The 25,673-nt window shown below is 37.8% G+C and overlaps 1 protein-coding gene across 2 annotated transcripts in view; it reads right to left on the bottom strand.

Moving 5' to 3' along the window:
* The window catches only part of ELP2 (elongator acetyltransferase complex subunit 2), a 37,103-nt gene extending 13,025 nt beyond the window's left edge, over nucleotides 1–24,078 (bottom strand). For both annotated transcript variants that reach the window (XM_042798197.1, XM_042798198.1), the window contains exons 1-13: nucleotides 23,910–24,078; nucleotides 23,742–23,820; nucleotides 22,619–22,704; nucleotides 20,710–20,860; nucleotides 19,403–19,480; nucleotides 15,139–15,203; nucleotides 9,852–9,918; nucleotides 8,794–8,928; nucleotides 7,755–7,850; nucleotides 5,806–5,906; nucleotides 3,744–3,875; nucleotides 3,123–3,272; nucleotides 745–933 (exon numbers count right to left, since the gene is read on the bottom strand). In XM_042798197.1, the coding sequence (XP_042654131.1) occupies nucleotides 745–933; nucleotides 3,123–3,272; nucleotides 3,744–3,875; nucleotides 5,806–5,906; nucleotides 7,755–7,850; nucleotides 8,794–8,928; nucleotides 9,852–9,918; nucleotides 15,139–15,203; nucleotides 19,403–19,480; nucleotides 20,710–20,860; nucleotides 22,619–22,704; nucleotides 23,742–23,820; nucleotides 23,910–24,041 (1,461 nt within the window). In that variant the 5' untranslated portion in view covers nucleotides 24,042–24,078. The remainder of the gene's footprint in view (nucleotides 1–744; nucleotides 934–3,122; nucleotides 3,273–3,743; nucleotides 3,876–5,805; nucleotides 5,907–7,754; nucleotides 7,851–8,793; nucleotides 8,929–9,851; nucleotides 9,919–15,138; nucleotides 15,204–19,402; nucleotides 19,481–20,709; nucleotides 20,861–22,618; nucleotides 22,705–23,741; nucleotides 23,821–23,909) is intronic.
* Between the last annotated feature and the right edge of the window lie 1,595 nt (nucleotides 24,079–25,673).

Below are 25,673 nucleotides of genomic sequence, written 5' to 3'. Positions count from 1 at the left end.
GAAAACACCACTTTCAGAGCCAGAAATGCAAAGAGCATGCAAGGAACTGTACAGAGGCAGCTATGCCGAATAAGGTCTGCTCTACAGAATGCAGAGGAAATGAGAATCAGATCTTAAAGCAAACGGGGAGCAAAGGATAGCAACTCTGCAGTCTTATCTTTCCACAGGGTAGGAAAGTATACTTAACAACTAAGAATGAGATTGTAAAGGCCTCAAGAAAATGTTCAATGTCAAGAGGAAATAAAGCATGAGCAAGTACATAATTATAAATATTTATATGTAACAACTAACAACAGTGCTGAAAGCTTTCCGCTATTTCCAAGCACACAATTAAAAAAACTAACACATAACCACACAACGATAATTACATCCAGACAAGACTGCTACACCCTTAAATTAAGGAGAATCACATTCCCAGGCTTTATTGTTTGCTTGCAAATCACCAAGTGTGTACAGTTGTCTACTTAGTCTGACTTATTAAAAATTTACCCATACTCTCTGCCATCTTCAGACACTAGGTCTTGTTTAGTTTCAACTACAACCTGTTTTGTAAGACAACTCCATAAAAAAAACATACAAAACAACACACGTGGAAGGAAATAGAAGGGAAAGAAAACAAGGCTAAAGTTTCAGAACCATTAAAATAACTTTTATGGAGTTCAGTGCAATTTAACATTTCCTAAAGCATTAATTTTATTTACATAAGAGGAGTGTCTTCTTTTAGTATATATTTAGCACACTTACATGGGAGGACAGCTTCTCCACTGGAATACCAGTGATGTTACTGAAGTTTTCTATAAAATTCTTGGGAGCACGAAAAACTCGAAGCACTTTTTCATCTGCTCCTGACACAAACTGAAACCGGCCGATCATTGCCAGACAACGCATGTCGTATCCGTGTACTTGAGGCCTTGCAATTTCATGCCAGGTTACCTAAATGAACAGACACACAGTTAAAACACAATTCTTAACCAGAGAAGCAGCAAGATTTTGAGTTCCGAAACAGTACTATTACTTTACTTCCTGACTTTATTAACACAAAGGAAAGTTAATAGCAACCTTCTCCTGACATTCAGAAAACTGATGTATGCTTACATACATCAGTTAAACCCTATTTTTCCACCAAACAATTCCTGTAATTAGTAAACTGTGTCCCTGCACAGATATATTTGAGACACTTGCTTCCCTTTATTACTAAGGGCACACTGTACTTGCTATGACTTCTTTATGCTAGACAGTCAGGAAGAGGACACAATTTGCTTAAGCAGAAGGAGGATTGTATGCTGTTTACTACTTGCAAAGCTGTAGCTCTGAAAGATGTAAGAAAGGTAGTGATAATTACCTCACTTTCTTCACCTGTCTTTCACAATGCACAGCAGTGCTGCTGTCAGCAGGCTACAGGTTCCTACTTCCCCCTTTCTTTAAATATTTGATTTTAGTGAGACCATTTAATAGAAGCTTTGCAAAAAACTGGCAAAACCAAAATAGCTTCTTATCAAAGAGCCTCTGGGAAATCCCAACGATTTTAGAAGTGTTTTCATTTGAAGTATTTTTTTTCTAGTTTCCAGAAATAGTCATAGCCCACACTTCAAGTATTATCCCAAGAAAACCAGAATTAACAGCTGACCAGAAATTAGATAGACAAGTTAGTTTTATAGTCACACCAAGCAAAGAATATTAGCAAAAAAAGATATTAAATGATTTATATTGCTTTTCTAAAAATATAGTTTATTCTACATATGAAAAAACTTGATCCTTCAAAAAAAAAAAAAAGGCCTCCATTTTCTAGCAAATACACTTTCATGAAGCGTTTTTTAGTGTCATTTGCTACTACTCCTACATGATACTTCAGTTGGAAAAATACAATATGCACTTCTGAGTTGACAGCTAACAGAATTAGAATTAATTTAATCAATTAGAATTCATTTAGACTACATATACTACAGTATTACAATTCCTGGAAAATTGCAGCCAGAACAGAATTTACATTGTACTAGATATCATACAAGCATAAGGAAAGGCATTATTTTGGCTTTAAACTGCATATATGACACTAAAAATCCAATTAAGTTTCAAATGTCAAAGCTTCCGATAAAACGTGAATGAGACATTTGAGAGATTCTGTAAAACCTCATATTTTCACATGATCTTGATTATTTTCCACTGAGAAAAACAACATTAATTCTTTAAAAACAAAAATTAAACAAAAAAACAGTGCAATAAACCCTTTTTACCTTTTACTAGGTGCATCTTTGTGTTTTTTAGAACACAACACAACAGGAATGAAAAAGCCCCAAACCCCAAAACAGACAGAGGGCTGCAGAAGTCACACAATAAGCTTCTTAGAGAAAAATCAAGGTGTGAATTTGCATGACAAATTGAAGATGACCGCTATCCCTTGTTTCTGATATCTGAACCCAGTACAATATCATAATTGATATTTTAATAAGGGATAATTATTTGCATTTAACACTTAGTTCTCTTTTTACAGAGAAAAGAACGTGAATATTGAGCTGTAATAGTAACTTTTCATAGATATCTGAACCATCCATTGTGCCTTAAGACGAACATCAGATGTCACTTCTTGTAATTTTTCAGTTGCTGAACTCACTATGGTGAAGAAAGTAATGCATTTTAAAAGCCTGAGTTATCTAACTTCATAAGCAACAGAACTACCTACCTGCTCTTCAGAGTTCAGACATGCTGAACATATGCCTTCAAATGACCCATTTCTACCTCAACCCTCTACCTCTCCCTACCAACAGGATACTTTAGCTTTCTCCCACACCCCATACAGCAACAAGTGTTGATGCTACTCGGACTCTGAATTACCACACAGCTTCATTTTTAAGGCCCTGAGAGAACACTTGCTGAAGGTAACGCACAGGTGAATTTAGGATTAAACAGCAGTCATGCTATGTGATTGCTAAAACTCTGACACTAGTATTTTTGAAGTGAAAACAGCACATACTGAACGACCAAACCAAGCATATATACAAGCAGTTTTGAACAGATCATAGCTTGGGGAAATTTAAGGTATGAGTTATACTCAGATGACTTGTTCCAAACTCAGGACAGATAAGCCCTCTTTACCAAGCTCACAAAATCTTTGAAGACAGTACCTCTGCCTCTTGTTTTCTCTTCCATGGAGCGAAGAGTCTAGTAGTTTGATCAGAACCAACACTGATGATAAACTCTCCTTCTGGGTCCCACTTTACATCTTCTACACTGTTAAAATGTCCTGAAATCATAACTTCTGGAGTCCACTCTTTCTATCAAAAAAGTCACCAAAGAAGCAAGAAGTTTTCAATTGACTGATTGGCATATTCTGACTAAAATAGAAGTATCAACGTCCTTACTAAGAAAGCAAAAAGACATTTGAAAACAGCAAATTATTAGAACTCAGAGTGCCCAAAGAGACACAAACACTGATTTATTGCTCAAATCTAAAAGAAATTTGTGTTACTGGTTCAGCTGCCACTTCTGAACAAAGAACAACCACAAAGGAGTTCAGTCTATTCCACTTCATGCTTCCCACAGGGAAGCAACAAGTACTTGAGCCTCCAAGACTGCAACCTCCCTCTGTGCAAGAGCATGACTCCTACAGAATACTCTATTCAGAGGACTATTTCAATCATTAATTTTAAACTGTACTGTTACACTTTTCTATTAACAACATAACTTACCTCATGTGACATGTAAGTGTAATTCTTTTAGGTAATAATAATAATAAAACAACGTACCTTATTAACTGTAGCCTGTTTCCAAAGGTGTAGTGCTCCATGAAAAGCATGAGCAACGATCATTGAACCATCTGGACTAAACTGGCAGTCAAAAAATCCAAGGGTATTGCCACCCACTTCACCTACCCGCACCTGAATTAATGATCATAAGTGAAATATTCATGAAAATGGCCTTTCACTCATATAAACTCATCCTAATCTAAATTTTCATCCCATGAGCTATAGGCAACAGTTCACATTACGTACAAAAATACAATCAGAGAATATTTTAATTGCAAATAAATATAATGGGAATTAAAGCTGCATGCCACTTCATTGGAGCCTCCCTTCGTAAACATCTCAGGATAGGATCTCGCTCAATCACCCAAGGGAGGAAAACACTACATTAGATGAGCTGAGAGGAGAACCCAACCTTTCCATGTTTCAGTCCAGTCTGTTGGATGTTACAGTTTCTTGTAATATGTTGTTTTCCTATTGCTCTGTTGCACATAATGGAAAAAAAAAGGCACAAAGGAACAGCAGTTTCCCATGACCTTTCTTTTGTAACTTCCAAGATTCACTACTATATTTCCATCTCTTCCTCCATGAATCCCTACAACTTGCTCCACATTCCTTCTGTGGCCTATTTTGGCCTCTGTTTTGTGCTTCCCTTGTGACTTTGCATGTGTGTATACATGCATACATACGTGCCTTAAAGTTACTCCAGTGCTCTTCCAAGATTTTCATTACATTAGAAGATTATTATAGTTACATTTTCAAGTGTTATGCAAGAGATGAGAACACAGTTCCTTCCAAGCTGGACTCTTACCAATTCCCCCATTATTATACAGCTGCTCTTAAAATCACAATAAAATTAATCTATACCTCACTCTAAATGGCAGCATCGACTAGTATGTCCATTTTATTAGCACACATTCCAAAAAATACTCCTCCTATGGAAGCGACTTTGATATCCCATGCCAGAGGCAGAATTCTAGTCTTACCTCTGAGAAGGGAAATGATTTTGTGGAGACTTCTTATTCATCATACCAAAATGGAAGGAAGAAAATGGGATGTTTCCCTTGCACCCTCCCACCCTGCAGGCTTCCAGCTCACATTTCCCTCCCTCAATGCAAAAAGGATTGTTGCAGTTAAAATGTCTCATCCAAACTGCAAGCTTCACATCTGAGGTCTAGCCAATGCAAAAGGAATGTACAAAGAAAGAGCAGCAACTTGCAACAAGCTTTACTACACAGCTGATTTTTAGAAGCTTGTAAATTTAGCCACACCTAAGCGTTACAACTAGGGACAACAAATGTGAGCTCAATGTGATCATCCTATTATGAACTAATTTTTACTTCCAGTAAAAAGGGACGATAACTGTTCAGTGGAATGGGGGAGAAATTAAATCCACCTGCTGCCACTCTCTTTTTTTTCTCCCAAGAGAGGATTAGAAGTTTCTTTGTCACTGGGAAGACCATAAACAACAGTTGGCATAACCCACCACAAGGTTTGGCTGAACTACTGTCATTTGGAAAAGCAAGTCAACTGAAAACAGACATCTACCAAAGCACTAGATAAATCTGGTTGTACTACTTGTTTATTTAGGATGATCCCCATTAGAACAGCATTCAAAATACTATAGTGAAACATGAGTATCCAGCTCAAATGGAAGAAAAACCCTAATGGCACAGCTTGTGAACAAGTGACTGTAGAACCATGCTTGTGAATTGCATGTCAGCAGCTCTGTAGTAACTGCTTGGGTACACATTCCCACAGTGATTAACTACAGTGTGTGTTACTATGCAGCACCTGGCTTGCTGTACTATGAATGCCATGTGAGCACAAACTCCCAGATAGGATAATACAAAAGTAAACAAGCAATAAAAATCATGCTGCATCACATCATTTTTGAAAAATATAGTTTTCCTTGCAACGTAGCATCAGAATGAGTATTTTTGCAAGAAAAAACGCTTTTGCCTTTCACTCCCAGCATTTTATAGTTTTTGTTCCCTCCAGGGCACACACAATGCTGAAGTACAACTTGAATACAGTACATATCATGAGAAAGGCTGACACTTGCCTGTTCTAGCCAGACTCCAGATTCCTTATCAGGTTCCCAAACGATCACAGTTTTGTCCATTGATGCAGACAATATCCTCATTGGTTGTTGCATGCTGCCATCTACAGTACAAGAAGAGCAATTACCCTACAACTGATGAGAATACTTTCTAAAATAATTTGGTCATACTGAAATCCAAACACACTAAGAAAATTGTTCAACATCAGAGATGTACAATGCAGTACTTAAATGCCAGACTTAACAGGCTCTACGTTCTTACTAGGCACTCATTAGGAGGTGCTGTATTTTTCAGCCATAATCTCTCAAAGGAAATGTAAAACACATACATGACACCAACCATATCCTCCTGTTTATTCACTCCAAGTTTACACTGAAACAAGTGTAATTTGGAGGAAAAGATAGTTTCACAGGCAGACTGCAGAGCAGTTCTCCATTCTAGCCCTCAAATTAGTTTCTACAGAAAGATTTCCAGTTTAAAACCAAATAATCTCCAGGCCAATATTCACTGTATTTTTTTCAGCTTAAGCGTTAGATTCACTAGAGACTTCAATAGCCTCTAGAATCTAGTAATACATACAACAGTAAGGACTGCTCCCCAAAATGCAGTGAAATGCTCCAGACAACTGCCCAAAACAGCCAGAACAGGGAAGAAGAAACGGGTTCTTCATTCAGTTGGGAAACTAGATTCCCCTAGAACTGCTGGGGAATCTTTCCTGAGAACAGAGACATTGGTGGGCATCTCTTGAGACAGTATCTTACGTCACACCAAACCTTTTACCTTTTGCATTGAGAATGCATCTCTCAGATCAATGTCTTTCTACTGAAGAAGAAAATCTATTTTGGGGAACCCAAAACGGGGCAGGCCACAGAATGCAAGCAGCTGCATGTATGCAGAAACATGATGTAAGACACCTGGAAAACTTTATGGTCTGACAGTTCAGGTTTTTTGAGATTACAGTGAAAGCCATCATATTTTGCCTAAACCTTACTTTAAACAGGCAAAATCTTTTATTGCTACTTAAAAAAATGTGAAAGAATAGATAACTAAGCCAATATTTCTAAATCAAGTCTTCTGTTTTTCACTGCAGGTATTCTGGCATTCTAATTGCATTCTACAGCTTAAATGTTGTATATACACTGGAAAAACGCTGTGCTTTGTACAGGTGAAGTCACCTGCCATCAGTAATTCTAAATCACCTCAGAGAAAAAGGCATTTTTGCCAATACAAATACACAATGGCACTCTGATGGTGCAAGCATGTCAAATCAAGAATCTCCTTCCCTTACACTCCAGGCAAACACACACCAGCAAATCAGCACCACAAACAAGGCTGTCAGAATTTAAGGATTTAAAAAAAAAAATAAAGATGCAGAATTAAACTGTAAATATCATTTTTTTCCCCGATGTCTGCATAAATGCCTTAAAGCTACATGCTAGCTAGAGAAAACTGATACTTAAGGAATCTGTGGCATGTTATATTAATGCACGGATGACTGAAGATTAATCTTCTGATTGTTGCTCTTTGTTCCTTTCTAGTCTAAGAAAGGAGTGATATTGAATTAATGCAGACTTTCTAAAGAACAGACATTTCAGATACATGTATCAAGGTAAAATATTAATTCATACTGATTAAACTGATTTTTATTCAACAAACAGCAAATCAATTACAATAAAGCCAGCACAGCTCAGGTTTTTTTTTTTTCATTCATTAAACAAAACATGAGTAAGAGAGAGCATCATGCAATACACAGTGACAGAGCCTGTGCTGTAAGATGTGCTATTGTGGCACACTCAGCCAAAACATCCATTTACTTATAAAATATCAGTTGCAGAATGTAAACATTTTCATAATCCACAGTGACAACTGAACAAACAATACAAAGACACATGACTGTACTCTTGTGTATACAACACTTAACATAACTGCTAAGTGTTTCGTAGCTTTTTACCTTTGGAAAATGAAGGTTGCCAGTGAACTGCATACACCCAGTTTTCATGACCAGCCAACACAGACTCCAAAGTAATTGCATATGTTGTATCAGTATCTACCACAAATCAGAGAAAAGCACATTTCTTTCTAAAAGCCAAGAAAGAGCAGATCATTTCTGGTATCGACAGTGAAAAATATCAACTGCTTTCATCATCTACTAATACCTCAATAGCCTGTTGACATTGAACAGCTCCTTGAAAACTTACTTTGCTGCAAGCCTCGAGCACCAGGCTGACACTAAGAGGTCAGCCTATTGCCTCAGAGCGGTAACATGGAATTCCTGGAGAACTCTCAAGCAATTTTGAAATAAACTCTCTGACACTGGCTCTAACCATACTCTTAACTTAAGCATATTTACATCTCCAAAACGACTGTAAATACAAGCATTAAGATACTTCAAACAATGAATCAGGATTAGCAGCAAGTAGCACGAGCGCTTTTTACATATAACGTCATAGAAGCTTCATTATATTACTTAAGTTGCTTAACAATTTAGCCCACAATGTCAGCATTGCGAGTCTCTCATGTTACAGTACTCAAACAGTATATTAAATAACCAAAAAGCAAGCCTGCACATACTTATCTGTTATCTCCAGTGTTTTTCTAAGATTTAAGTAATAGTAGCACCTCTTACTGCATTGAATTCAAAAGAAAATGAAAAGTATGTTATTAAACTGGAAAACTGCACAACAGCTTACCTCCCACGGACAAATATATCTCCTGACTACATACTGCACTTAGAATATGTGTAACAATGTATGTTGATACTAAGTTTTTTTTGTAACACAACATTAACTTTACATAGTCAACAGCTTTAAAACAATAACTCCACTTTTTCTAATAGCTGAATAAAAATAATGAAGTAAAACTAGCCTCAGATTCTTTTAATACATGAAACAAAACAAATTAGATGGTAACCACCTTGTCAGCCACCCTGAAACCACAAACAGATACACAAGTGAGAAGTTGCATAAAAGAATTTTACAGCTTTTACCTACCTTTGACAGTAAAAACATTCTCTTTCAGTCTTAAGGAATCATCTTCAGGTTCTGGAAGTGGCTTTGATTTTGAACACACTTTCCAAATCCTTATCAAACAATCCTGAGCACAACTTGCTAAAAAAAGGTCTTCACCTATTTGGTTTAAAAAGAAAAAAAAAAAAAAAAATATATATATATATATATATATAATTAGAGCCATGCTTTCATTGCAACCACTGCCATGACTAACCTACTATCCTTCCAAACATACTACAGTGTTATCCTAATTTTTTCTATTGTACACAGTATCATAAACCGCTGTTTTATTTCAACATCAACTTACTCTCCCATTTCAAACTCTCCACTAGAACGTACTGACTAAGGTTATTATCCTGCTTGTCAGACATGGTAAATACTGTACATATTGTACATATACTTCCTTACTACCTACAGCCTTCACTTCTGACATCCTCAATACTCTTCAGTAACTCCTTTCTACTTTTTCTTTCTTCAGAATTGTAGCATCCTCTAATTCCTTCTATTTTATTTTTGCCATTGCAAGAATTATCTAATTAGCTAACATCTCAACAGTGTCCTCCTAATCTCCTATTCTTACAATAAAAAAAAAAAAGATGGAGGGGAGAAGAAAAGTACTATTTCCCCCTACTCTGCCCCCCCTTCAAAAAGCAGCCAGCACTTCCTCACTCAGATACAGACATCTGCATATTGAAAAGGACAAGTTGCTAAAACTATTTGTTTGCATTTAGCTACCAGTACATACTTGAAGCAGACAAGACAAAATAAGGAATGCAAACAGAAGATATGAGTGTTCCGTATCAATCTTACTGTAGTCATAATTGCGATAACTAAAATATAACTGTAAAACAATTCTACAATTCTTATATTTTAACAGAACAAAGAGTTCTACCTTGATTTTTAACATTTCCACCACCATCTCAGAAAAAAAATTCACAGCCACAAGAGCTTAGGCACTACCATGCATCAAAACCATCTGTTGGAGGGATAAACAGTAGTACTGTTGTTAAACCAGTACTCTATTTATCTTTCATACTGACCACAGACTGCCCATTCAATGCCTCTTATCCAATCTTCATGGCCAGGGAGTATTAATGTTTTCTGAAACTGAATAAAAGTTCCTGTTATATCATAGAAATGCACTTAATTACCACTCACATATGAGCAATTAGCTTTGGGTTTTCAAGTCCTGTATGTTCACAGCTTCTATTGTTTAAAACTAGAAAACTAAGCTGCTACCAAGGATTGCAATTTACTGACAAATTCTAAATAGGCTTCTTTGGTTTTGCCACCACTGGGTAAACATATGTCCCATCACAGCACTTCGCATATATGAGCGGGAAAGAGTAAGAATTCAAGATGCTTACCTTCAAGAGGCTATAGTCTCTCTCTGATACGGATAAAAATTTTTTAATTTTTTGTACTACCATAAGCCTGATAAAGAACAACGTAATGCAGGTATGACATGGTAAATAATTTGTATTACACGTCTGAATTAGATGCAGCCGCAGATGATGTGGAAAATGAATACAGGTAAAATCAAGTGTAAAAAGAAGTAGATGTTTTGAAATTATTTCTAAAATTAATTTGTAATATAATACTAAGAATTACTTATGGGGCCAGAAATATTCCCTATGGTTTGTAAGTTTATTGACTAAGTTTCGAAGGAAGGCATACATCAAGAACTGTATCTGCTGATGGAAAACTCTGCAGGAACACAGGCTCAGATGAACACAAACACACTCCATACTTCCTAGTAAGAACTTTCACTAGTAGTACGTTTAAATTCATAAAATGTATATTACCATTTTGTTTTGATTCAAGTAATGGAGAAGTGTTTATTGCTTAATTGGTATTTAAACCAATTCTGGTTTTCTTTGCCCAGAAAAAGCTTGACTTCATGACATTTTTTTGATCCCATGTTGACTTAAAAGGTTTGAAATAACCATTTTAGTTAAAAATTTTAGTGTAGTTTAGTACAATTTATTAACTACTACATTATTTCTTGCATTCCATTCTGTTAAATCCCTTACCTAGGCCTACTAAGAGTTAAGATTAAAATCTTTGCTCTCAGCACAAGAGTGTAACTGAGTTCTCATTCCCCATCTGTAATTAAAAAAAAAAAAAAAAAAAAAAAAAACTTTTAAAAGAACAATACAGCAAGAAAAACTCTCTCAAAAATCTGTCTTCAACTTCAGAGAAGATAGCAATGGCAATTCATCCGAACAATTTTACAGCTAACTAAACATAATGAGAAATTACTGCCTCTTCTCTTTCGTGTAGACCTTCCTGGGTGTTCCCCAAAATCACTTTCCCATCAAAAAATGTTACTCAGCTTCTCCTCATTCTATGTTTCCATCCTTAATGTTACCAGAACGATCTGTATGTGAGATACATGACCAAAACAGCTTAACAGAAACTTCCAAATGGGAAAGTTTTGGTCTTAGGTGGCTGAGAGAACTCATTCTTAAGTTTCATTTGGCTTGTCATTTCTGCACTCACTGACACTTCTGGATGTGTATTCCAGATAGATTTTTATGTTAAACATCAAACTAGTTATCCGTAAATAAAGGCAGGAACAGCCCAGAAAGTGAGATCAAACAGTGACTTACAGATTCTTCTGAAGGCTATGTATTTCTAGCAATACTTTAAAAAAAAAAAAAAAAAAAAAAATCTTTTTAGCAACTCACATTTCAGATAATAGATAAAACACCTATTTATTCATTCATTTATATGATCTTTGACATAATGCTCTGTATTTTACATTCACCAAAGTTAGCTGGTTAGCTGGTAAAATTATTCCCAAGTCAAAGACTGTTTCAGGCTGAACTGCTGGTAACATTCTTGTGTTTTATAGTTCCTTTTATGTTGAATAGTGTGCATAGCTCCTGAAGCTTGACTTTAATATTAATCTAAACATACATCTAGTAACTTTTAATTTCAAGGTGTTGGGTGGGGTTTTTTAAATTACCCTCATCTTCTCACTTCAAAGGGAACCATTAAGAAAAGTAGATACTTGTTTTCTCTTTCAAGAGAGTAAAACTAATTATTTTGAGGTTATTAGTACCACCCCAGGTTTCTAATTCACTTCCCAAATAGGGTTCTAGGCAGTACTTAGCCTTCAGTCAAGCATGCAATTCTTTTGGGCTATAGTAAAAGCACACAAAATTTCCAAGACATTGTTTCCCATAAAAATTGTCCACTGAAACTGACCAAGGAGTACTGCTGATGTTATGACCTCTGCCTGCATTTTTTTTGTATTGTTTTTGCTGTCTTCTTTGACGTCTCTTGGTATCACACATTCAGTTTCTTCAGATGTATTCTGTTCTAAAACTGCATCAATTTAAAGCTTCTTACAGATGCACACAGTCGTTATTTTTAAATGATTCAGAGTTTTTATTATTGCCAAGGTTATATTTGCAAGTATTTTGAGCTGTCATTCTTCTATTTTTTAGATTTTGTTTCTATAGTCTTAGCTTTCTCCTTCTCAATTTCAGTTTTCTCCTTGTTCCTTACAGGATACATAAGCTTATTGGAAGTTACAGTACCAACAGCTGAATCTAACAAAAACTTATGGTCCGAGTCACCTACTTCACGGCTTTCCCAGGCCTCTTACCTAATCTTTGAACATTTTCACATAGCAGCAATCTGGTCTCTTTTCTTTTAGGAAAAGAATAAAAGCTGTTATGTAGGTAGCAGAACTAATGAAGCCTGGTTGTCTGTGGACATGCCCAGCACACTGCACAGCTAACCCTACCCACACTTTGGGTGCATGTCTTTCAAGACCAAGCTGGCAGTACTGTTTGGCAAATTTGGCAACTGTCGCATAACAGAGGTCCAAATCTTCTCAGTTTTTCTCCACCAGACACTAGATGTCCCTCCTCTAACCAGCTGTTAGCCTGAATTATCTTTGAGTCCCTTATTCCACTTTTCAACTAGGCCAAATTATTTCGGAGAAACAAACATGCACAGCAAAATCTTCTCTCAGAAATCAAGCTCAGCATAGAGATATTTTGGTTTGTGATCTTCTGGTTTAGTTACTTCCCCTCCATAGGCCCATAATACCTCAAGCAGCAAGACATATAATGGTTTGCTGAAAGATTTTTCCCTGGGAACTTTTATAAATCAATACCTTCTTTCAAGAACTCGGATAAGAAAACAGTTCATTTTCTCTCTACTGCTTAACACAGTAAGGGATCTCTGGGTAGAGAGTCTTAAAGGATTTAAAGTCTGCCCACTCAATTTCAAAAAGCAAACAGTTTTTATCAATAAATATATTTCAACTGTAAAATTCATTACTTTACCAAAATGCAGTCTTTACCAGCTAACTGAAGATGCCTCATCCTCCCTGAGTATAACAGTGCCCTCCAAGTTTCATTAAAATGTCCCGTTATGAACTTACATTCTATCCTGGGGTTCATATAGTCTTTTTTAGGACCTTAACTAAGAGAAGAGGTTTCCAGGAGTCACAACTAACTGGACCTTACCAGATAGAAAAGATGCAGATGTTTAGATTCTACTCACCCTTCTACACTAAGTTCCTATGAAAAATGACAGGTTAACACTAACATTACCTTCAAATACCTCTAAAAGTAGAACTATAGAAGCCATAAAAAGATGTCAGCAGATCTGAGAGAATCTGACTAAAAAGGAGAACCTCCCTTTAGCAGCTAGAAAGGAATTTACATCAGAAGGCTCACAAGGATGTTTTCATTACATTAATAGCTGTAATGCACTACACAGACATTTTTACTCCACAAGGAATCAAATTAGGGCTCTGCTCTTTGAGCTCTGTACACCCTACTTAGTCAAAAGAGATGTTCTGAAAAGATAGATAGCAACCAGAAGTTCTACCTCGTTTAAATAAGAGACACTCTGAACCCCAACTCTGCCAGGACAGCTGGTGAAAATACTTCCTAAAATTGAAGGAAAATGTGTGAAAAATAACATATGTAAAATAAAACTCCTCATCCCTTGCATGATTAAAGTTTCCTAACTCTAAAAAAAGACAGCAGCATAAATTTGCTTATGAAGCTGAAGATGGGAGGGTTTTTATTCCAATTACCTTCCTTTATCCTTTACAGACTGACTGCATTTAAGAATGGCTAAGACTGCTGCTATGCTCAAAAGTTTAGTCAACAATTGGCAAAATAAGCTATGGATCTCTGAACACTTTTGGCAGTCAAACTGCCTAGTATTTGTTTTCTTGTATGGTTCAGATTAGCAAATTCCAGATTTTGAATGAGGAAAACCAACTGACATAAAAGTCTTCCTTTAACACAGAGTCATGGGTGGTAGTCTGCCATTGCTAATTCCCAGAGAATGTCAAACTGATTTAACTCATGAGCTATGTAGAAAAAAAAGGAAAAAAAAAAAGCTAAGAAAGCAACCTTTCTTTCCAGTTTAGTGGTCAAGAAATCACTGAACATCACAGATAAAGGGTGAAGTATTTATTTTATGGACAAAAAAAAAACCAAACAACAAACTTACTATTGTATGTTGCAGCATGAACAGGCAAAATTATCTATAAAGTGGCTTTTCTCTCTCTCAAAGAGCAAAAAGAAAGAAAAGTGGATCTTACATACATTAGTTTCAATGGGGTGCATTGCTGAGCAGGTGTTTGTGGTTTGAGGGTTTTGTTAAGTGAGCAATAGAGAGAAAGAAGAGACATTGACTTCTGTTTTGGAAGTCAGTCATTCAACACATGCTTTAGAGTCTGAGAAAACTTCTGAACAGATGCAAGAGGACAGAATTACTTTACAGTGCTCCAAAGGAACACTTAACTGTATTAAAAACTAAAGATAGTTACAGCTTCCAAATAAGACATGAAAAATATGTGTGCTTTTAGAAGATAAGACACTCCTTTAAAGGTTGCTCTTGACATTCAGAAGCATTCAACACAAAGGGTATACTTAGCAACAAACATACAATTCCACAGAAATCGTATCAGTTCTACTGTAAGAATTCGTAGATTGAAAGTAACATAATTTCCATACGAACCATTCAATACATGGATACTCAGTAAAGAAGGACAGCTATAGCTATTTTATGTCAGCAAGAATAGAAATACAGGCTATATTCACACAGGGAAGAAAATAAGAAAGAAATAACACTTTAATGCACTGAATCCAACTTCAATATTCTGTATGTACATTTCATCATTACCTAGAAAAATGGATGAACTATTTGAACAGAGGTAGTTGTATGTGATAGCTATCTAGAGACAGATAGTAGTTATTGAAGAACCCCAAAAAAATCAGCAGCACATATGGAAAGAAGCAGAAGTAGTGACTAATGTTCTGAGCAAGAGACAAAAACTGTAATTACCTGGCCATTCTGCTGTATAAACAAATGTATTTTGCAGTCATCACCACCACAAGCCAGTATTGGTACTGGAAAGGAAACAAAAAAGGTATTCATTACTCAAGTTACAAAATACAATATTCTAGGACATAAAAAGTTATTTATATAACAAAAATCAATATAGTATCATCAAATACATTAATATAAACAGACAGGTAAGCATGATAACACTTTTTTATGTTTTCCAAATTAGACATCTAACACTGAAATAAACTAATGTTTCAAGAACACAAAACTTACAAGTCATTTTGACATGTAAATAGTATCTACAAATACTTAAGATGCTAATGAGTAGTTTCCTTCAAGCTCACATATCTGTAGGAAGTTCAAGTATTAGGGATTTTTAATTATGTTTATTTTATTGATATCAGCAGGCACTTGCTCCAAATACAAAAGGAGCAAGCAGCAAAACAAAATGACTCCGAACTAATACAGTTCAAGTCCTGAATCAACTGAAATAAGTATATAGACAGACAGAGGTAGCATAATTATTACACAGCAAATACAAAGACAGACCAAAAAAGCAAGACAGACCACTACTCACTGTACACAAGGATATGGAAGCACTTAACATTATTATACACCTACTCAAGTCTTGAGTAGTAGTTTACTTCTACAAGCTATCTAGAAAGTGTGCAAAAAACAAGTCTGTTGAATCAAACCAGACAAAGTTACATCTAAGGGGAAGACAAGATAAGTTAGGCAGCATATTAGTTCATCTCTCCTACAGAAGGTGGTGGGGAAAAATGGTTAATCCCAACTCCACTCTTTTTGGGTCATAAGGATGTAGTACCACCACTAGGGACGGAAATAGCAAAAGAAAATTAATTAATTAGAAACTTATGAAGAAATAAGTTATCAGGGCTAGGCATTTGTGTTTCTCAAGTCTAGGTAGAAAACGAAGTATTAAATTTCACAAAAATAAGCTACTTCATTTAAAAAAAAAAATAAATGTAATCCCTTTAAAGAGATAATTTTATCTTTATTATGGATAAACCAAAAAAAATCAACTTGAATATTCATAATAAATTTATGCTCTATGCTAATTTCCTGTTTCTGCCTGTACCAAATCTGTGTCTAGTTGTCTGCTGTTCCACTCAGACTTGTAAGTCACATTTCACATTCTTGCACCTCCACCTGCTTCTCTCCAATGTCTGAATCACATTTCACCTCCACCTCCTCCCTGCTGTACATGGGGCCAAAAAAGACTGCTTTGGACTGGAGGTAATGAGCCGTTTTGAAAGATCTTTAGGTCCATGGAAATTGGGCAACAGTGAGGGATTTTTTTCACAAAATACAATACAATGTATGTTCATGGAGTCTGTACCATCCTTTCCTTAGAAATATTTTTTAGGGGCCATTATAGTAATTACATCCTTATGCAATGATATAAAAGTTAGACTAATAAAAACAAGAAAAGAATATTGATCTAGTTGCTTATTCAAACAAATGCAAAAGCTTTCACGCAAAGAGTTATATTGAGAAGTATATAACTAGCAAAAACTGATTAGTATAGTTTGTCACAGAAATGATCTAGAGTATTGGAATTTGGTTCTGACTGAGATGAAGTCCTGCAAATGAAAAATTAGTTGGAAACTGTGGTCCAATTGCAATGGGGACAGTGTCATCAGCCAAGCCTTTTCAAGTTGGCTCACTATCTTTTTCACCTGTTGCAATTCAGCTGTGAGGAGACAATTCTTATTTGTCAGAGGCCAAGCTACAGCACCACAATTATCCAGGTGGCAGGGAGACTCAGAGTATATGACAAAAGAGTTCAGCAATATTTATAAAATAGTAAATCCTATTCCCAGAATTTTAGAAACAAAGTTTCTGCAAACACTGCAAGGCAAAAAGCAACAAGACAAACATGAACCTCTTCAAGACTCAGAACACAGCTGTAAAAAAACTCCTTAACAAAGAGGCCGCTAGTAAAGTGCTTAAGCTATACTCCAGCTGCAAATGATTGCTCAGGTTTTTGAGCAGTCTATTGACTTTCCCCATTTGACTTTGTCACAAAAACACTTTGTTACTTTTTTTTTTTTTAAATCGTTTCTTTTCAAGGACAATCAGTTAAAATACTAGACATCATGAACTTCAGTGTCTTTTGAAAGTTAAAGCATCCATTACATATGAATCAATTTTCAATGCAAGCTTTAAATTCCTTTGCTTGGTGAAGTTAGTTTACTGTAAAAGCTTCTAGTTCAGAAGTTTAGAACTTTCAGAAAAGTAATTACATATTTAATTCCTGTCTTAAGAACTGCAGATTGTCCTCAAGAGAAAAGCTTCTTTAAATCTTAATATAGCTGCCAACATAGCCTTCATAAAGATTTCAGAGCAACTCCTAAAGTTATCATAGATCATTTTTCCCTGAAGCTCATTAAAATTCCGAATTGCCATTACAGATTAATGTTTCTGACAGAATGATCAGCAGTGATATTTTTAATAATATATTTTAAGCTACTTTATTTAGATTTCAGATTGAACGTACTCCTCTGAACAAAACCACTTCAGTTATACGGACTATGTCAGGTTTAGAGAAAAAACACAGAATATGGCTATGTTACATTAAAAGCCCCTTTACAGATTTCTAGGGGAAACACTTCTAACCATACATTTATTTAAAATAATTTAAAATATTATTATTTATTTAAAATATTTTTTTAAAATAATTTATCATTTGAAAATAATTTCAGATCTTCAGAGAAGTAAAGTACTGTTTTTCAGGTTATTAGCACTGTGTTGATTTGGATAACTAATTTGAATTGGCATAGGAAGAGGCCATAATAAAGGCTTGTCCTGCTCTAAATGCAACTTTAAGCAACACTGGGTTTTGGGGACTCTGGGAGATTTTCACAGCAAAACAAAATGTTTTCTATTCCAACATTAAAGAAGCTTCCAACATTCCATGCAATTTTGCTTTCATAAGAATTTAGTTTTAAGAATTAATATGATAATCTTCATTTCAGGTTTTTCCAAAATGAGTGGTCACTTCTCATATACAACCTGATTTCAACGTTAAACAAATGCACCACTCTAGAGTGTTACAGGGAGAATGTCTTACCTATACAGTACCATAAATGAAGAAATAACCTATTGCTTTGCAATATGAATTTTATACTCATTAAACTGGCACTACAGACACTTCTAATGAAAATTCACACTGAAGGTAAAGATTCTAATTTACTCTCAAGTCTTTTAACTTCATCTCAACAACCACCCGTTAGTATATTTACAGGAAAATTAGAGAGAGGCATTTAAAGTTCTTTATCAGTGCAGATGCTGCTTTTGATATCAGACACACTCTGGAAATGGACATTAGCATTTCCAAATGGGACAACACATCTTGATAGAGCTGTCGTATCTCCCAGAATTATCACAAGCCAAAGAATAAAATAAGCTTCCGTATTACTGCTCTGGAAGCGTACAGTCAAACACCACATCAGCATGCAACTCATGCAGCAAATAGTTGAAAACTCTAAATACAGTAAGAAACCGCACTTTTTCTCCCAGGAGCCTGGCAGTCCTCCATCCAGGTGAAAGGCTCTCACGATACTTAAACACAAACCTAATTCAACACATGTATCTTTCTTGATGATACATTTAGTTTAAAAAAACCCAAACAAACAAAAAACAAACCAAACAAAATAAAACACACACAAAGCTTCTACAGATTTGCAATGGACAAAAGCGCCTGTGGCAGGCTGCAAATTCTGAACACTTACGTTAATAGAAAACTATATAAACCACACTGAACAGTCAGATTAAAATTGTGCAGCATCTCAATTTTTTCACATTTAAGACTGAACAGGTGATAAACATTGCTCATTAACCTGCAACTTTTGATGCAGGCCTGCAGACTCTCTGGATCTTGCCCTTCAGCCCAAACAAGAACAAACACACACAGCAGAACCACAAGGACTCGGCAAAACTAACAGCATTATCCTACCCTGTTCACTTACAGCCCTATTACCCCCTTTTTAAGCAATCTGTCTCAAGAGTTCAACTAAAAGAACTCCATTTGAGCATCATTTTGAAGACACTGTAATCAGCTAATATTTTCCTAACTGCCAAAAGTTCAGTGAGAATCTTTAGATACAAGCAGCAGCTTAGGCTGATTCCACAGAAAACAAAAAATATGGCACAAGTCTGTCAAATGAAAGTCTATTTGGGGAATTTCTCAGATTTTACATCTCCTGTATTGACATTCATGATGTGCAGCTGTACTCACCATTGCTGCCAGGCAAGAAGGATAAGCAGACATCCATAACAAATCCATTTCCAAACTGCAAAATTTCAGTGCATTTAGCTGGAAAACAAGAACAGACTGTTGATCTCTCATTCATCGTTAAGTATTACAGTTACACTACCATTTCCTACTACGTTATGTAGTTAAAATCTCTCAAACTTATTTTAAGGAGTTGAAAAACTTCTACTTTTTTCAGAAGCCTAAATAATGCTTTCTTCTGTGGGGCCACAGAAATTCATCCAGAGTTAGAAGGTAAGTCCCTATTCTCTACTGAATACAGCTTTACTGTGGTAACACATCGGAAGCAATAAATATTGCAAATTGTATCATGTGGCAACAGCATTCACCACACAGGAAGCTAAAACTGAATCCATTTGCTACAAGAGCAGACAGAGAGATGAGTAAAAACCTGCAAACACCCCTGAGACCCTAGAAGCAGTTAAATTGGTAAACGATCAAGATCAGAACAACCAGCGGCATAGCAGAAAAACCTTTCTAGAGGAGCAGAATTAGTCCTTCCATCTCTGGAACCCATAACCCTAAGACAAAAAAGAAAGGACAGGACTTCATGGTGTTCTTTGGGAGCATGAGAAATGCCTTCTAGAACGTGGGACTGAAGATTGGCAGCTCCCACTTATTTCTCTCATGTAGGCAGGGCAATGTGAAATCCTCAAGTACTCCAGGAAGAAAGTAGCTTGAGAGACGCAGTCAGTAAAACTAAACTAGCAAATAACACTTTAAGAAATAAATAGAGTGGATAATCTAGATTTATGGATTTCAAAGAGCTGTTCTCCCATGTGTCCATGCAAGGGCCTAGTTCACCAGAAGGTCCAAACTACTATCCCAAACTTCATTGGGCTCAAGTGAAGAATAACAAGTGACTAGTTTAACCTCACCTTTCTAATGTCAACATTAATAATTTTATTGAGTAATTTTATTTCACACACACATACAGCTAGTCTGCCCTCACATCACAGGGCAAAATAATGGTTCAGATTATCAGATCCTGAATACATATTAAAAGGAAACAAGTAAGTTCAGCCAACACAACGCTGATGAAAAACAAAGATAAATCATTCTGCAGACCAAGTCTGACGCAAAGCTGTTAAACTAGTGTAAACCTCAGCTTTCAAAGAGCAATACAGTGGTTTGATGTACCAAAGTTTGAAGAGAAATCAACGTACTTGCATTAAAAAATGTTAGTATTTAGCCAAGTAGTTCAATGGATTGAAGCATTCATCATTTTTATTAATGCAGTATGTTGTCCCTAATGTTAAAAAAAAAGTTACCTTCTGAACCATGCCAAGACCAGATTCTCACAGTAGAGTCAGAAGCCGCAGAAGCTATTAGCAGATTTAAATCAGGTTCATCTGACTGGTAGACAGCATCCACAGCACAAACAGCTTCAGCATGGCCTTTGAGAGGAGTGCTTTTCACAAGCTGAACATATCAGAAAGTTTTATAAAGTTGTAAATTCCAGTAACTTATTCCAGATATTTTTTTAAAGCTATTTTAAGACATAAAATAATTTAATACTGAAAACGAGTCATACACCTGCAATGGCAGAGCACCTGCCAAGCTATGCTTAAGCTATAGCATATTCCAGGAAAACACAGAGAGGGACGCAGCAGTAAGGTGTATGAACTTCGTAAGATTTCGTTCGAAGCTGAACGGAATTAATTGTTCCTGTGTACACTATACAAACCTCACCATTCCACCACAGAAGTTAAGAGCAGCAGTTTTTCTTCCTTTTTCTCCTTTGCTTGCCCCTCACCCTAAGGAACATCTCATAAAAGTTTGGAGAACTTTAGTGAAGGAGACAGAGCAGAGAACACAATGGAGTAAATAGTAGCTACAGCAGCTCTAGCAGCAGTGTGTAGTGTGTTCTCACAAATCAAAACAGCTTTTTACTCCTTCAAAATACTGACAAACAAAAACTCTAAATTTATACTTCAGTACCTACTTTCTTAATGAATTAATAAATACAAGTGATTCAATTTGTAATCTGTCCTTCATAAACACAAAGAGCGAAATGAGAAGCTTTTAATTCTGTGACCAGAAGTCATTTAGCATTCATCCAAATTTTGTCATAAAACACACTTGCTATTTCTTTCCAAAATACAGCCTCGTAGGCCCCAGTAAGGTTTTTTGATTGTTCTGATGTAGAACTTTGCCTGATTTCAAGGATGCACACTAGTCTAGAACTGTCGTTAAAACGTGCACATTTAGCTACATTCTTTTTCCAAGACTGCCATAAGGCTGTGCACCACATCAGTGGAAAAGGTTAAAGAAATCTGCAAGTTATTTTAAATAAACACGTTAAGAGTTACAATAGATCAGGATCAGAAATCATTTATTTCTGAGAACATCCCCCCATCAAACTAAATGTATTTCCCCCTAGTATGCATTCTCGTGCATTTTAAAATGCCAAATCTAATCTAGTTTCAGATGGCCTACATAGTCATTCACAAACTAATGCCCAATAAGTAAGATTTTTAAAGTTAGACAATAAAGTATTTTTTTATCTAAATTTCAGGTAATTCTGAAGGCTCTTTTACACCATACTCTATCTTTTCCCTTACATTTTACACTATGAATAATAAATTAGCATGTCTCCTTACTTCTCTGTTTCTCTGAAAAAAAAAAAAAAATCAATTATTGCAGATTTTTTTGTTTTGTTTTGTTTTTAAACACCTACCCAACTTGTATATTATCCTGGTAAGACTTCCTATATACAAACACTACACTGTTACACAGATTGACTGGAAATCACTAGAAATGGATATCAAGAAACAAGGAAGAAGGGTACAGGAAATCTCAACTCAAACACCTCATGGTTTGAAGATTTTAAGGCAGTTTAAAGGAAAGTGCTACTTGAGATCAGAAATCTGATGACTCGAGAACAGACAAACAGGATTTTTTAGACATGCTCAACATGCAGACCTGATGACTGGGTAGCTAATTTCTTAATAAAGGCTGATCTGAAAAAGAAACTACAGAAAAGAAGAAACAACATTCAAAGTATAACACACCATGACAGAATGCCAACAATTTGAAGGAGATACACACGGCATTCAATAGTGAAGATATAATGAAAAGATATGAATAAGAAATAAAGACAAAACGGACAATTTGTTGTATATAAGAAACCAGGCTGGAGGAAAGGGGAAACTTTAAAAAGAGGTTATTCCTGCTTACCTGATTATTCCACGTTGCTGTTTTATTCCATTCCCAAAGAATGAGTTGTTTATCAGACCCACCAGAAATTAACTCTGTTTCAGAAGCTAAAAAAAAGTTTTGGTGAGTTTTCTAAACACTTACTTTGTAACAGCATAAGCAGTTATATTGGCTATGACTCACAAAATACCCTGTATCAACTGTAAGCAAAGTTTCCATCAAAATAAAGTATGGCTAATATGAGTTGCACTGTGCAGGACAGCTTAAGAGAAAAGGCATTCTCTAAGACAACATAAAGAGAAGAGACAGGAATATTTAAAGTTTTGTATAAATGTGATAAATACGTCTTTCCAAAAAGATTCTCAAATCCAACAGTGTAATTTAATATTTTTTTTAATTATTACTATTTGGTCTGTTTGGAGGATAGGAAAATAAAGCAAGAGAAACCTAACCAAAGAGAATTCAAAGCTTCACGTGAAAATTTAATTTCCAAGTTCCCTGAAAATAATTTCTTTTAATCCATTTTAAGATGACAATGTGTTAGTGCAAGCAGTTGAAAGGGTGGCAGTTTACATCACTATTAAAAATTGTAGTTTTCACCTCAGATCTTCCCCCCCCCAAAAAAGCAACAGGCACGTTACATTAACAGTCTGATCAACAGCCCCACTTCTCTTTGTCATGTGTGTCTATAAATGACTAGGGGCAGGAATACGTGCCTTTAAAAAACCTGCACTAACAGCTTTAAATCCTGGAATTACTATCAAGCAAAAGCCTCATAAGAGTCCCAAACCTTTCTGTCTTGAAAGGTGATTTTTTTTCATGGACATGACTTCTGTGCAATTTACAGCTTTATTGTCAGAGATCTCCTGAGAGGCGTTGCAAATCGGTTTACAAAGTCAAAACACGCAAAACTCCAAACCCTTACTAAAGAGCCCGGTGGCAGCACAAGCATCACAGCCGCCGATCTGTCAGAGCCAGAGCAGCCGCCTCGGCTGCGGGGCCCGCAGGAGGCAAGCCCGGCCGGGTGCCCTCGCTTACCGGGCAGCTCACCCGGGCTCGGCGGGCCCGAGTCGAGCGGAGCCGCCTGGTGACACCCCTCCAGGGGAGCTGGGCTGAAGGAGGGCAAAAAGGCCGCGCTACTCACCGCCGTCCCGCCGGCGGACCCAGCGCACGCAGTTCACTCTGCCGGCGTGGCCGCGGAGGGCGGCGGCCACCCGCCTCACCTGCGGCGGGGAGAGAAAGCACCGAGCGTCAGGCCGCGCTGCCGGCCCCGGCCCCGGCCCCGGCCCCGGCCCGCAGCGCCCCAGCTCACCGTCGGCTGGTAGAGGACGACGTCGTGGCAGCTGCCGAAGGCGAGGAGCCCCCGCCGCCCCCAGGACACGGCCCCGCCGCCCGCCCGGTTAGCGCAGCAGGCGACATGACAGACTTCCACGGGCGCCGCCATCTTCCTCCCCGCCGCGTGCGCGACCTCGCGCAGCTCCCCTAGCAACGACCCCCCGCGCGGCGCCCGAGGGGGCGGGGCCTGAGGCCCGAGGGGCGGGGCCGAGCCGCGGCGGGGGCCGGCGGGCGCCGTTCGGTCTCGTCCCGGCTTCGTGGGCGTGGGGTCGGGGAGGGTCGGCGTAAATCAGGGCGGCTGTGGAGAGATCCCGGCTGTGGGCTTCCACCGCTGGGCTTCCTGTGAGGGAGGCCTCGCCGGCGCAGTCGCTTAAAATCGGCATAAAGCACAGTGAAACCGAAATTAGTTTGGGTTCGGTTTTGGTTTTGTTGTGGGCTTTTTGATGGATGGGGGAGAGTTTTAATCTTTATTGCACCTACCCTCAGAGGTTTAGAAAGTTTAAAACTTTTCTGTTTGGAGTTCTGTGCACACACGTTGGTTCCACATGGGCTAGGAAAGCTGAGCCGAGTATCAGAGATTGTGTTACTATCCATTTCTGATCAGTTTCTGTCATGTGCAAACCCTCCATCTGATAAAGAATCATTCTTAAGTCACTGGGTTCAGGCTGTGTTTAATATTACAGTTTATTATGATGTCCTGGAATAACTGTCACAGGGATTTGCAACTGAGCAATGGCCAGGGCCCCAGTGAGGTGATCCGAATACGTTTGAGTACTTGTATTTTTCAAGACAAAAGATGAGATCGTAGCAGATGGGAGAGTTCCATCTGTTACGTTTTTATTTTTTGATTTATTGTTCTACTTGGTGACCTCCCTACCCGTCAAGAACAGCAAATACCGCAGTAGTAGCCTAGTTCTACTCGCGTGGTCACTGGCCTAAAGAAGTCGGATCACTAGAGGGTATTACGCTGTATGGATGTGCCACGAGCTGTTTCAGCGATTGGGCTTCACAGGCTCAAGAGTTTTGCAACCTGCTACCCCGCAGGCCTTGTAGGAGTCTCTGCAGGACCTCCGAGACGTCCACCCTGGCTCCCCCCCACATGCAGAAAGCCCTGGAGCAGAGCCGAGGCTGAAATGTGAAGGGACTACCCTGTGAGAGAGAGTGGAAAGGGAGAGGAAACAGAGATGTGACTGCCTGCAGCTGTCCTGTGCTTCCTGCCCCCAAATCGCACTGCGGGTGTCCTGAAATAATTGGGGCTGAACTGAGAAGCTGGAAAACTTGGGGGCAGGGGGAGAAGACAGCTCTACGTGGCTGTGCGGAGAATGGGGGGACAGCAAGAGACGCAACAGAAAGCAAACAGGCATCCAGGGCAAGGAAGTGCTCTGTGTGGCACAGGGAACACTTGGGACCTTAAACCACTCCTGCCTGGCCTTTATCTCTCAGTGTGCCTGCGTGTTCATAAATACTGGCTGTAACCTGACACAAAAATGTTGTAGCTGGGCACGGCTTTTTCCAGCGGGTATGAGAGGAAGGAAACTGCGCCTGATCACATACAAGATCCAGCCAGAAATGTTAGCTGCTAAGGGAACAAATGACTCCTCGCACAAAAATGCATGGATCCAGTCATCAAAGCGTGCTGGAGCTGAGGAGCGCTGCCTCCAGCTGCCGAGGATGGCTGCGCGGCAGTCAGGTTGCACAGCAACTCCCTTCTCACCGTGCCCGGCCAGGGTCTGAGGCAGGG

The sequence above is a fragment of the Tyto alba genome, unplaced genomic scaffold (genome assembly GCF_018691265.1).
Source record: "Tyto alba isolate M040663 unplaced genomic scaffold, T.alba_DEE_v4.0 Super-Scaffold_27, whole genome shotgun sequence".
NCBI classification, from domain to species: domain Eukaryota; kingdom Metazoa; phylum Chordata; class Aves; order Strigiformes; family Tytonidae; genus Tyto; species Tyto alba.
The sequence above is the reverse complement of the archived record's forward strand: the minus strand, read 5'-3'. Positions and strand labels throughout refer to the sequence as shown.